Genomic DNA, 13,661 nt, shown 5'->3' on the forward strand with positions numbered 1-13,661 from the left:
TGAACAATCTTAGGTAAACATCTGTACCTAAACATCTGTGTTGTTGTTGTATGCCATTGAGTCGGTTCTGACTCATAGCCACCCTGTAGGACAGAATAGAACTGCCCCATTTGGTTTCCAAGGAGCAGCTGGTAGATTCAAACTGCTGACCTTTTGATTAGCAGCCCAGCTTTTAATCACTGCACTACCAGGGCCCCATCCTTCATTATTTTCTTAAGATAAATACCCAGAATTAATTAATAACTAATTTTTGAAGAGGTATTTTGAGACCATATAAATATACAGTTTCTCATCAAACCCACTAAGTTTTAGCTTTCGTTGAGATTTTGTATCTCCATCATTCCTTGTGTATTTATTAGTTGTCATTCTGCTGTAAGGAAGAGCTTCTTCTTCCCTTTTCATTATTAATGAATTAATGTCAGTATAGACTCAATGATTTTTATTTTATTCGCTGGGTTTATTTTTGGGGTGATGAAAATGTTCTAAAATTAGATTGCATGATGGTTGTACAACCCTGTGAAGATACTGAAAACCATTGAATTTTATACTTTAAATAGGTGAATTGTAGTGGCATGTGAATTTTATCTCAGTAAAGCTGTTAAAAAAATCAACAGCAGCCATTTCAATGTGATGATCAAGAGCAACTTCATGATCAGTGACTACCATTTCTGGGCACAGCCTCCCACCCCCTCTCCCAAGACCAGGACTTCAAATCGATTCTTCCTGGTTCAGTCATCACTGAGGAAATGACACCGGAACAGACCTGAATTTTTAAAATTTGGGTGAACTGAAACCATACTGGAATGGGAAAAAATTATGGATGGAAGTCCTGCTGGAAACTTGATCTCCCTCTTAGAGTACAAGGGCAGCATATGCGTTGCATAGCAACCAAATCTCTGGCTTGTCAGATTTTGCACAGAGTTGGAAACAGCATTGCTCCGTTCACAAGTGGCGGCCAACCGAGCCACTTTGAATGTGTGTCACTTGCCCCAGTCCTGGCAATAATCCAGTCTTACGCATCAGGCTCCTGAAGGGGCTCGCTACGCCTCTTCCAAGTATCCCATTCCAGGGTCTATGACCCGTAATTTTTCCCATTCCGGTTATGGTTCCAGATCACCCAAATTTTAAAAATTCAAGTCTGCTCTGGTTTCGCTTTGTCGGCCACAACTGAACTGGTTGAAAGCCCTGCCCAAAACCTCGGCACACCTCAGCTCCCGTGAATTTAAGCTTTCTTGATACTCCTTTGAGTGAATGGACATTATAATACCTGTCTAAAGCCAGTTCATGTAACCAGAATTCCAGGTCATATGAAGACTTTCAGTCTTTAAGTAATTTGACCTTTCCACCACCTTTACTTGGTTGACGTCAATGTCCTCCTCTCAGGAGGACACCATGAATCATTATATTGCAGACTTGTGTAGAAGGGTACGAAGATTCACGCTCGCTGCTTTGGAAAGGGCTGAGATGCCAAAAGATGCTGCTTTTGCTCTTTTCTGGCTGTTATGCTCCCTGACCTGGCACCCACCAGCAATGTGGAATGTTAGGCAAAGCCGTGAATAAAGACACGCTTATCCTCATCCCCACTTGGCTGTCTGAGATTTGGCTGTATTATTTACCAGCTTACAGAGGCAGAATATTGAAACCATTATTCCAAAAACTCAACTTTCCCTCTTTTCTACCATACTTTTGCCTGAACTATGAGAATACATACACCAAAGCAGATACCATCTCATGTAGAGTTTACCACGTCGATTATCCACTTCCTTTTGTAGTTCCTTGCCTCATCTAAAAAGCAAGGTACTAGTTGATCATCTAGTAACTTGAAAATATATGTTCAGGGAATATCACCATAGTTGTGAGTAACTAAAGTACCGAGATGGTGTTTGACTCTGCATAATCAGACCTGGAGCTACAGGGACCTTGATGATGTATACAGCCGATTTTTCTGTACGTAAAAACAAACCTTCCCCTGAGACTATGGCCCCCAGACACTCTGCCAACTCAGAACTGAAGCCATTCCCGAAGCCTACTTTTTAGACAGAGATTATACAGGCCTGTAAGACAAATATTAACACGTGTGAGAAATGCGCTTCTTAGTTCAGTCAAATACACAAGACCAGATAGGGTAACACCTACCCAAAAACAAGACGAGAAGGCAAGAAGGGACAGGAAAACTGGATGAATGGCTACGGGGAACCTGGGGTAAAAAGGGGGAGAGTGCTGTCACATTGTGGGGATTGCAACAATGTCACAATAATTTGTGTATAAATTTTTGAATGAGAAACTTGTGCTGTAAACTTTCACCTAAAGCACAATAAAATTATTAAAAAAAAAAAATCCTCCTTGAAAAAAAAAAAAGGATCTAGATGCTGATACAAGTGAATGTGAATTTCCTTTCTGTTTTGGCAGCACCCTTATGTCTATCGGGTCACGTTTGCCACGGCTAATGAATCCTCAGCGTTGCTAATTAGGACATTTAATGAAAAAGGAACTTTGAAGGACCTGATCTACAAGGTACTTGTGGTGCAAGTTCATGGACATGATGAAGTTCTCAAATCTCTTTAGAACCCATTATTGATGTTTGATCTCTAGGGTTCCAGAAGCTAGGCTGTGAGGAGTCTGGACTTTATTTTGATTTTAGCAATAAAGACTACCCATTTTGGCTAAAGAACATTGTTTTTTCCCACATGAAGGAAGGTTGAACATTTAATGACCAAGTCCATTACATCGTAGGCTGCTCTTTTAGGTCAGTTTTATGTTTGTGTCCTTCACTTAGCAACAGTGAAGAATTCTAATAGTAAGCAAGACCTTGGGGTCTACTAAAGCCTAGACCAGGCACCTCTTCTCTGGCTAGGGAAGGGACGGAACTCAGGCCAACGTCTTTCTCTCAGCTACACAGACTGTTGTAGTTGACACGTCCTGTGGGCTGGCCATCTCTTACACACACACACCCCCCTCCCCCAGCCTCTCTAGAGTCCTGCCTGTCCAGGCAGCCCTTGTGCAGGGTTCAGCCCTCCTGCTGCTTTTGAAGGTACTATTTGTTCTTTTCCAAAGGCAAAACCAAAAGACCCATTCCTAAAGAAGTACTGCAACCCTAAGAAGATTCAGGGCCTTGAACTCCAGCAAATAAAAACATACGGGCGGCAAATATTAGAGGTAAGAGATGCTCAGTTGTTTTTTTTTTAAGTTGCATCAGAATTTCACCCAGCATTACAGTATTCTTTTGGGACAGTTCACAAGCAATATCCAAAATAGCTTAAGTTGTCTGATTTCTTATAGACTGATGGTATTGCCCAATTACATCCCCAAAAAGCAGTACTTGAAACTATGGCAGGCATTTGGATCTACAAAATTCCAAAGCTTTTAGCTCTTGGAATTTAGTGTCTGACTTTTAAGAGCTTTACTGTGTGAGTAGCAATTTTTGTGTTATCCTTGGTTGATCTTTATCTTTTGTGCCAAGACTCTTGATTTTGTTATGTCATATACATAACCATATGGCTCCCTTACAGACGCGTAACTAGCAGTGAGAAGTCTACAGCCTTTCTTTCCCACATCATCCCAGCTCAGGATTCTCCAGGCTTCTTGGATTGTGCAACCCTATCCCTAAAATCAATTTAAGCATACACCTCTGATGTTATGTATATTTAACTGTTCATAAATTATCTGCATGTACTATCACTGGTACGTTTTGTACAGTATAAACTGAAGCTAAGAAAGAATGAGATCAAAAAAAAAAAAAACTGGAAAGAGAAGTTGTGATATTTTCTTCCAGTCCTCAGAGAATTGTCCCGGGCACCCCCTTTGGCTGTCATGTGCTGACTCACCAGGTCTTTGTGGGGCTGTAAATAGACACCTCTGTGACTGGGTGAAGGAGCCCTGGTGGCACAGTGATTAAGTGCTTGGCAGCTAACCAAAAGGCTGGTGGTTCGAACCCACCAAAAGATGTGGCAGTCTGCTTCCATAAAGATTATAAACCCTATGGGGCAGTTCTACTCTGTCCTGTAGGATCGTTATGAGTTGGAATCGACTCAACAGCCATGGGTTTAATGGGTATGGCTGGGTGAGCCATTGTTTATTTAAATGGCAGCTGAGAAGTTTGCTTCTTTTTTTGTGGGATCCTGTTGTGTATTTCTGCTAATAAACAGGCCTGAGGAGAGATTGGATTAGAGATAGTTTCAACTGACTCCCTTTCCTTTAATGACTGGTTGAAGCAGTGACACTATAGCTTTACTCATCTGTTTAGGAGTATCAAGACTTTGCCCTGAAGAGACTTGGCCTATTGGGATCAGAAAGTGCTTAAGGCAGAGCCTTTTGATGTCAAAACTATTAACCCCAAGCTGACCCATGGCTGTTTCTCTGTTTTTAGGGAATGAGGGAGCTTGGTGTTGCATCTCATGGCTAGAAAGCATTCAGTGTCACCCCCTATTCCAAAGATATGGATGGAGGTGGCATTTTTCTTCAGGAATCTCCCCAGTGACCTGTTTGATTTTGTTTCAAAATATACTGACTTAAAAAACGAAGTTTAACTTGTGTTGTATCAGAATGGTTTGGGGGTGGGGAGTGTAGCCTATATACATTTTTTAACTGACTGGCTTATATTCTCTGTTTGTCTCTGGTTGTTTAGGTATTAAAGTTTCTACATGACAAGGGATTCCCTTATGGGCATCTTCATGCCGCCAATGTGATGCTAGATGGGGACACTTGCCAGCTGCTAGACCTGGAGAATTCCTTATTGGGCCTGCCTTCCTTTTACCGATCCTACTTCTCACAGTTCAGGAAAATCAACGTAAGTTGCTGAAAGGAATGAGGCAGTAAGTTTATTGTTAGTTGTAAGTTATCCCCATGGCAGGACCTGTGATCTGCCATGTAGGAAATATGCTAAGCAGGGAAAACTATAGTGGGAGGGGGGTTCTCCTACAGAGCGTTGCTTCATCTCCAAGAGGCTGAGTTGAAATGGCAGGCGGGAGGGAAGGGAAGGGAGTAGGGTCACTGACTGGAAAACCATGGAGAGTAGGACCAAGTCATTTGGTCAGAGCGATGCCTCGTGAGCTTTTACAGAAGGCTTTGTGTCCATTGGGAGTGTGGTTGCCCTTGGGCCTTGTTTCTCAGTGGGACCCTGGGGCGGAGCATTGGGGCTCATAAACCCAAGCTGAAGGATGCCCATGCCACTACTGTGTTTTCTTCCACAGACATTGGAAAGTGTGGATGTTCACTGCTTTGGCCACTTACTGTATGAAATGACCTATGGACGACCGCCAGACTCCGTACCTGTGGACTCCTTCCCTCCTGCACCGTCCATGGCTGTGGGTCAGTATAGGCTTTGGAGCCGCCATCTGGGCCTCGCTTGTCTGCAGAGCTACCCACTCTCTTTCCAGAGACTGGAAAAGACCAGAAGGTGCTGCCATCCCCCACCATCAGAAATTCTTACCCAATTTCAAATTAGGCCAGATTTGAGTAATTTACTTAAAATACACTAAAGTGAAAATTCAGATAGCTTTTCCATTTGTCAGGCTAGCCTCAGGGAAGTTTTTGTAAAAGTTTGGAAGTGGAGGATGTAAGAAGAATGGCCAGTGTGAGTCTTAATGACAGGTTTTGGGTGCAGAAGTGAAAGCCAGGAGCAGGCAACCTGAAGCCCTCCTTGAGGACTCAGGCAGGAATCAGGAGTCACACCAGAGCTGGAGTGGGCCTTGCAAGAAACGAGCGCAACATGGGCCAGAAACCAGGTAGATAAGAGCCTAGCAGACCCAGTGCTAGGAAGACAGACAGGAATGCAGATACCCAGGCAAACTGATCCAAGAGCTCTGTCAGCATTACCCGAGAGCGCTGAGACAGCCGGAGGACAAGTGGGAGACACCTTGAGAAAGGAGGGACATAGGAACTCGGGTAGACTCGTCCAGGGATCCTTCCATCACCTCCACAGCTGGCCCAGTTAGAACTTACAGCTGGAGCAGAGAGAGGGGAGGGCAATGTGGCTCTTGGACCATGGTGCCCTTGAGTATGGGAGTCAGCCCTTCATCAAATGTTAGTTTTGTGTCAGATGAGATGGTTCAAGAGAATAGGCCCTGAGACTGCTCCGTGTTGAGTTTGAACAGCTGAGACTGAACATGACCTGTGGGTAAAAAGATTGGGCTGCTTTTGTTTATGGCATGCAAGGTGTTGGGCGATGAGATACCGACAACTGGCATCTTGTGTGCTGGTTGTAATTACAAGCAGGCAAGCATCAAAATGTCTTTCAAGTTCAGGATTTTCCTTCTGTGTAGTGTTTACTTCTCTTTTAAGACAGCAAACACTTTTATGAATGGTATCTTGAATCCACCCTCTAATTATTCGTGAAATGTATTTAGCTTTCCATCAGCATGTGGTTTCTGAACCATCTATTTTGAATCATCGGGTAACATCAATGTTGCCAATGTTCCCTCTCCCCATGTGTGCCATCTGTCTGTGTGTAGAGAGTTGTGACACTGTCCCCATCAGCCTGTAGACAGTTGTTGCAAAGCGATGTCAAACTTTTCATCACCAAGTGGATCTGCCAGCTTGTTCTGTGGAACTAAAATGTGTATCTGTTCATTTCAAGTGACCGTGTTGGAGTCCACGCTGTCTTGTGAAGCCTGTAAAAATGGCATGCCTACCGTCTCCAAGCTCTTACAGATGCCGTAAGTCAATCACGTGCCTTGCTTGTCATCTTGATAACCGTATCAGGACCGGGTCACCGTGGCCGCGTGCATGGTACCCTAGTAAAGATAGGATTGCAATCCTCCCAGTGTCCAGGCGAATTGCATGCTGGCCATCACTTGCAGCATGGCTTCATGACCCTTTTCTGTGACTCCTCTGTGCCTTAGTCTGATTATTCACCTTCAACATGACTGTAGCTTCACATATGTCTCTCCTCCGTGGATGTTGGTGTTTTGTGTGTGTGTGTGCACATGCACAGCCAACAGTTGAGGACAGTCCGAAGGAGGGCCCTCCCAAGCGGCTCTCCTTTGTGACCCTGCTTCAGCACAGCAGTGGTCGCAGCTGTGGGTAGTTCACCAGTCACAGGCCCTTGGAGGCTCTGCCCTCAGGAAAAGGGCAGTGTGTTTCTGGGCTCCGGTGCTTTCGTTTGTTTATTTATTCCCTGGGTAACATTTATTAAACATCTGACAAGTACCCAGCATGGTGCTAGGGCCTTAATGCTCAGAAGACATTCTCCCCTAAAACAGGGTTATGAATAGTTAATCACAGCAGCTGAAATAGTCCTTTGGGCCTTTCCTTTCGGTACATTTTCTATTCCTTCTGCAGCAGAGTGGTTAAGAGGGAGTTGGGGTGGGCACTTCCGCCTGGGTGGCCTTGGGCGAGTTACTTGACTTCTGGAGGCTGAGTTTCCTCAACTGTAAAATGGAGATAATAATACTCCCCACCACAAAGGTTGCTGGAAGGATTTAATGAGATGATTCCTGGTATAGTGCCAGACACTTAATAAGTGTTTATTAAATATTAAAAAAAAAAATACTAGCTGTGATTAATACTGGTTCAGCTTATATTCATTGAGCACCTGCTGTGTGGCCCATTGACATTGTGTTCAGGGGCCTGAACCTTGCCTTCACAGAGCGGGAGATAGAAAAGGAGATAGAGAGGAATGGAGTGAACATTTGTTGAGAACCTGCCCTGTGCCATGCAGTGTCCCAGGTGCTTTGTCTGTGCCAGCTTGTTGGATAACAGATGGACTCAGCAAACAGTAATGGGGGAAACGAGGCAGGGGTCAGTGTAAGTGCACGCAGCCACAGTTCAGAACAGGTAGAGATAGCTCTAGGTTCCTGTTCATTCTTTGAACAAGTGTTTACAGAGGGCCTACTATGGTATGGTTAAGCGCTCTGCTGCTAACCTAAAGGTTGGCGATTTGAACCCACCAGCTGCTCTGCAGGAGAAAGACTTGGCAGTCTGCTCCTGTAAAGTTTGCAGCCTTGGAAACCCTATGGGGCAGTTCTCTTCTGTCGTGTAGGGTAACTATGAGTTGGAATTGACTTGACCTCACAAAACAACAATGATGATAGTATAGGCTGTTCTAGGTCCTGGGGGTGCTGTGATGAGCAGGGCCAACCAAGCCCCTGCCCCATGGATGTGACCTTCTGATGTTCAGTATACTGAAGCATTGGCCTCTGAGCCAACCACCATTAATAGCAACATAAATATGGAAAAATACATCCAAGTAGGAAAAAAATGTATACAAACTTTTAGAACAAAATTAGTTTGTAGTTAGGGAGCAGCCTGTATACATGTTGATGTATTTGAGTTTGCATTGCACCCCATACTCCAAGCTCTGACATTTTCCTCCTTCAATTGTTTTTTTCTTCACATTATTCTTTCTACTCTGTGGGCTCGCAGCCTTGAGAGGAGCGTTGGAAGAGATGTGAACTACATTCAGTTAACATTTGCTTTCTGGAAGTAAATGGATGAGTGGCCTAGGAAAGGGGGAGGTCCCCACCTCCAAAGCCACTCAGGAGAGCCCTGTGGGAAAAAGTTAGCCCTGCCATTTCCACATGTGACACATTTCCTGTCTGTTTTGAAAAGTGAACTGTTCCAGGAAGGACTCATTTATAGCCATTTGGGCACCACCCCTCAACCATTTAAATTCCTTCCCTGTTTTACCTAGAGCATTTCAGAATTACTCATGCTGTTGTTTTTAATAACATACATTTGAAGAGAGAAATCATACGACCTAAAAGCTGCTTTTTTTTTTTTTTTAAGAAAGCATGAGACACTTTTCTTAGAAGAAAATCATTTACTTGTTAGATTAAAATCAAGGCAGTTTCTACTTACTTGAAGATTTTATTCTAGTGAGCTCTAGAATAAATCTTATCCTTCTCTGGGGAAAAAAAAAAAGGAAAGAAAACCAGTTATTCTGTTTAGAAATGTCTACTGCATAGATTATTTACAAAAGTAATTTTTTTCCTACTTCTTAATTGAACTACCACAGAGCATGAGAGGACTGTTGCCCATGGCGGGGAAGTCACCTCCAGTACAGAGATGGTCCGGTCCCCGGGTAACACCTCTGAGGTAGTGGGGAGTGAGGTTTCCCTGAGGTCACGGTGAATGGCCTATAAACTCCTTTGAGTTTGTTGATAAACATAAATGGTGGGTTGAGCCAGAGGTAGGGACATGGTAGAGAAGGAAGGACCTCATGGACCAAAGTTTTCTTAATCTGCTTTGATTCTGTTCTGAGAGTATCCCCAGGTTAAGAAAGATTTTTTTCTTTGTTTCATTCCTTTACAGATTATTCAGTGATGTTTTACTAACCACTTCTGAAAAGCCACAGTTCAAGGTAAAGCAAATCATATCATTTTTTTGGTTTGTGAAGTAAATAAGTTGACTTTGAAACTTAGCTTTTTTTTTTAACCAAAAAAGAGATGATATAGTATTTGTAATAGGAAAAGTTGGAAACAATCTCATCTACAATTAGAGAATAGTTTCATAATCTGTGGTACATCTACTTGATAAAATATTTTTATTTAATAAAAATAAAATGTGTAAAGACATTGTAATAGCATGGAAAGTTGTTATGATAAGGGACAAAAAAGAATATAAAATACGGCATATAAAAAACATCTGTGTCTAGAAAAAAGACTGAAAGGAAGTGTCCTGGGAAGCAGTGGTGGCATGTGGTGCCATGAGAAGAGCATGACCTTTGGAACCCAGAACACCAGGATGATGCCCAGCTCTGCCATTATAATACTGGCCATTTATCTATGGCAAGGTTTCTCAACCTCAGCGTTTGACATTTTGGGCCCCATAATTCTTTGTAGTGAGAGGTTGCCTTGTATACTGTAGGATATTTAGCAGCATCCTCGGCCTCTACCCACTAGATGCCAGTACGAGTCTCCACCCCCTCCAATTGTGACAACCAAAAATGCTTCTCCCGGGACAGTGCCAGGTGGTACCTAGGGGGCAAAATCACCTCCAGTTGGGAACCTAATCTCTGAGCTTATGTTTCTTGGTGTGTAAAATTGGGAAGTAATACCTGTTCTAAAGCCCACCGTTGTTATTGAACAACCGAGTGAGAGAATCTGTGGGAACTCCTGATTGAGGGCCTGGCTCTCATCCGTGCTTACTGTCAGTGTTGTTTTGGGGGTGGGGTGAAGGTTAATTCTCTTTCTCCTCTCCATATTCCAAGAAACTATTATGATGAAAGTAACTGTAGAAATCAAAAATAAGGTGAGGTTAGAAGATGGTGCGAGAGAGAAGCTTTCCTCTCTCCTGTTTGCCAGTTAGAGGATCTCTCACAGCAAGAGCTTCTTTGGATCTGAACTAGGAAGAAAAACATTTAAATTTATCCCTTATTCTGCAACACCTCAGGAAACACACTCAGCCTCGTGAATATAAATGTTCTCTCCAACCCCAGTGTCCCAGCCCCAGATTTAGGGATTATGAGAAGATCTAGCTTTTCCCCTAGCCAGAGACAATATGATTTTAAAAACAAACGTTAGTTTCTTATGCATGCATCGACCTGCTGGGAAGACACACCACGGACTGGTGACTCCCATGGATGGCAGCCAGGTGAGAGACTTCTCATTGTGTGCTCTTTATACCTTTCGACTTTTGAACCAGGTTTTATCTATTCAAAACATTTTTAAATTTAAATATTGTAGAGAATAATAAGCCCCAAAAGTTCAACGTACTCTGAGTGTTTTTTTCCCAGGCCTGGGCACCTCGTGTTTTACAAGCTCAGGAGCAAACCAGGCCACTATTAGGAGCTCTCTCAACAGAAGCAGCTTCATCTTGTGAAATTCAGGAAGTAAATTTTTCACAGAGAAAATCCCTGTGAATATCTGAAGTTATAAAACATTGTAATTACTTGAATTTTTAGAAATCATGTGTATTTATGTTTTAATGTTATGTATTCATTGTTAAAAACGCGAAGAGATGAGTGTGTTGGGGATACTGAGAGCATCGGGCAGGATTTGTGGGGGCAGCTCGCACCTGCTTGTATCCCAGATGACCTCTTGCTTTGAAACCAGGGCCCCAGAGATTCTGGCCATTTTACTCAGTGGATTACGTACTTCCTGTTTCTTTCAGATCCCCACAAAGTTAAAAGAGGCATTGAGAATTGCCAAAGAATGCATAGAAAAGAGACTAATGGAAGAACAGAAACAGGTAAATTGTAGTTCTGTTCCTTAGTGCCCTTTGATCTTTTAGTGTCCCCATCCTGGGCAGATTCTGTCGTGGTGTTCACAGTGGTTGGCTTTTGACTGATTGTTCATCCCATAAGTGTTTCCTGCACACTTATTCTGAGTCAGGTCCATGCTAGATGCTGGGACACAGAGCTGAATACTTCAACGGCCCTGCCTTCCAGGAGCTCTGTCCGGTAGGGGCAACAAGCATGTCTGTAAAGGGCGATGATCCTGTGTGGTAAGGGCCACACCGGGTGGTGGTAGAGGAGGCCTCACATGAACCATTCTCTGAGGTGCCCAGGCCCACACTTGTCTTCTGTAAAAGAGAGAAAGGAAGCAAGAAAGATCTACATCCTCCAACATACTCTTCTCGCAGACATCCAGACTCCAGCCAGAGGGCCGAGAGGCTGGCCAAGGAAAGAGTTTTTATCCAAATAATCTGATCTGACAAAACATGTTGGAGATGATTTTCATTAGCAAACTGCCTCGTGTAGCATATGTTTACCTTTATGGGGCTTGTGGTTTCTTCAAGATTCATCAGCACCGAAGACTGACGAGGGCGCAGTCACACCATGGCTCTGAGGAAGAAAGAAAAAAGAGGAAGATTTTAGCTCGAAAGGTAAGCCCCGCGTCTCTCTGAATTCTGTCTATAAATTCTTGACTACACGTGAAGAAAGTTCTAGGTTAATGGTACACATTTCGTTAATGGCAGATTTTACGCTGTATCTCCTTGAAAGCTAAAATTATTTCCAGATGACTGGTTTGCAGCTTTAAAAAAGAGCCACATGATATCAGCAGAGAAATGGACCATATAGTTTCCTGGCTCACTGGGCTGACTGTGGCATGCTGTAATTGGGGAAATGATTGGCCTGAGATAGTAAATTCAGCATTCTTGGTTTTATTTCCCCCTTTAGTTTTGGCTTGTGGCTTCTTTGCTGTATTAAGTTATGAGGCCAGATAGGACCTTGTCTGTAACTAGTTTAATTGTGTGCCTGGAAAATATTTTTGTACTAACTTCCAGCCTCACCATGTTTATTCATTGCTTTTCCTCCCCACTTCTTCTATTTTTAAAGAAGTCAAAACGGTCTGCTGTTGAGAACAGTGAAGAACATTCAGCAAAATACAGCAATTCCAATAATTCAGGTAACTAGCTATGGATTGTGTTGGGGCCCAGGAACCAGAGGTCAGGATCAGGAGCCTTAGTCAAGAGGTTGGAATGTAGTAGTGAATGGCCAATGTAGTAGTGACTGCAGAGAACAAGAGAGCCCTTACCCTAATGAACAACTGGGACAGCATTCATAGGCTCAGAGAACTCAAGGGCTGGAATGGGCCTTAGAGACTATTGGGTAGTCCAGCCTCTTTACCGATGTCAGGACTTGATCAACCAAAGATGCAGGAGCATTAGCTATGAAAGATGAAATGGACTGGACTTAAAATGCAAGGCCTCCTGGTTTTCAGTAGAGCATACATGAACAGAAATGACCTTAAATCCTACCCTTTGCTCTGGTCCCCATGTGGTGGAGGGACATGTGTGAGATGGCAAGAAACATCATTTTAGAAGGCCCAAGATGGTGCAGAGAGCACTGTCCTGCAGTCGGCAGTCCTTGCTGTCACTCCTGGCTGCCTGTTGCCCAGCCCTGCTGGCCTTAGGTCTCAACGTCTCCATTTTTGGAAATCAGGACTAGATAACCTTGGAGCCTTTCAGTTCTTCTGGCTTATGAATCTGAGGGGAAGTTCCACACAGAACAGGGGAGGTCTCCTCCCTACTCAGACTACTTTGGATCAGCCTTGGAGGGCCAAGGGAAGGAAGATTTTTTTTTAGGTTGAGGGATATAGCTGAGTATTCTTTTCGGCAGTGGAATGACCTAGCAGAGAGGAGGAAGCTGAAGATGCAAAAAAAGAGTGACTTGGGGGCTAGGCCCCCAGGAAGGGTTAGCATCAAGAGCCAGCTCAGTCTCAGCCTTGGCAGAAGCCTATCCATCTCCTCCTGGAGGACAGGGTGATGAGGCAGAGGCATTGAAAGCGGGAGGGAGGAGATTGGGGGTGTCCATAGCTCATACCATAGTCTTGTCAGTGAGTGAGGAATCTTCCAGGCATGTGAGGAGACGAGGGGTACACAAAAGAATTGGGCTACAGCCCCGAGGGCTGGACTACCTGCGGCAGGTACTGGTGTACAGAGCTGGAAGTTGGGAGAGTTGGGATGGAGGAAGACCATAGACTCCAGAAGGAAATCACGTTAACATCACTGCCTGTAGAGCCCAGGGCAGAGAGGGGTCAGAAGGAGATAGAAGGGAAGAGAAGGAGGGGAGACCCCAGGCCCTGGAGGTCCCAGTGAGGGCAAAGGCAGGCTCCTTGAGGATGGAAGTGGGGAGAGGAGAGGGGGCAGGAGACTGTTGTGGCCAGTAGTTATTTTAGAGTTTTAAGTCTCTCTTCCTCATGGTCCATAGGATGGGTGTGGCCCAGTCATTGTCTTCCTTAGGCTGAGGCTGTGTCTCCCACCAGAGTGTCTAACTAGGA

General features: G+C 44.0%; 1 protein-coding gene across 11 annotated transcripts in view; it reads left to right on the plus strand.

The window, feature by feature from the left end:
- Positions 1–13,661, plus strand: part of PXK (PX domain containing serine/threonine kinase like) — an 89,709-nt gene that overhangs the window by 57,649 nt on the left and 18,399 nt on the right. For all 11 annotated transcript variants that reach the window (XM_049861780.1, XM_049861778.1, XM_049861781.1 and 8 more), the window contains 9 exons: positions 2,410–2,514; positions 3,055–3,156; positions 4,625–4,786; positions 5,190–5,307; positions 6,575–6,653; positions 9,250–9,298; positions 11,050–11,127; positions 11,677–11,763; positions 12,218–12,287. In XM_049861780.1, the coding sequence (XP_049717737.1) occupies positions 2,410–2,514; positions 3,055–3,156; positions 4,625–4,786; positions 5,190–5,307; positions 6,575–6,653; positions 9,250–9,298; positions 11,050–11,127; positions 11,677–11,763; positions 12,218–12,287 (850 nt within the window). The remainder of the gene's footprint in view (positions 1–2,409; positions 2,515–3,054; positions 3,157–4,624; positions 4,787–5,189; positions 5,308–6,574; positions 6,654–9,249; positions 9,299–11,049; positions 11,128–11,676; positions 11,764–12,217; positions 12,288–13,661) is intronic.

This window comes from Elephas maximus, chromosome 20 (assembly GCF_024166365.1).
Source record: "Elephas maximus indicus isolate mEleMax1 chromosome 20, mEleMax1 primary haplotype, whole genome shotgun sequence".
Lineage (NCBI taxonomy): Eukaryota > Metazoa > Chordata > Mammalia > Proboscidea > Elephantidae > Elephas > Elephas maximus.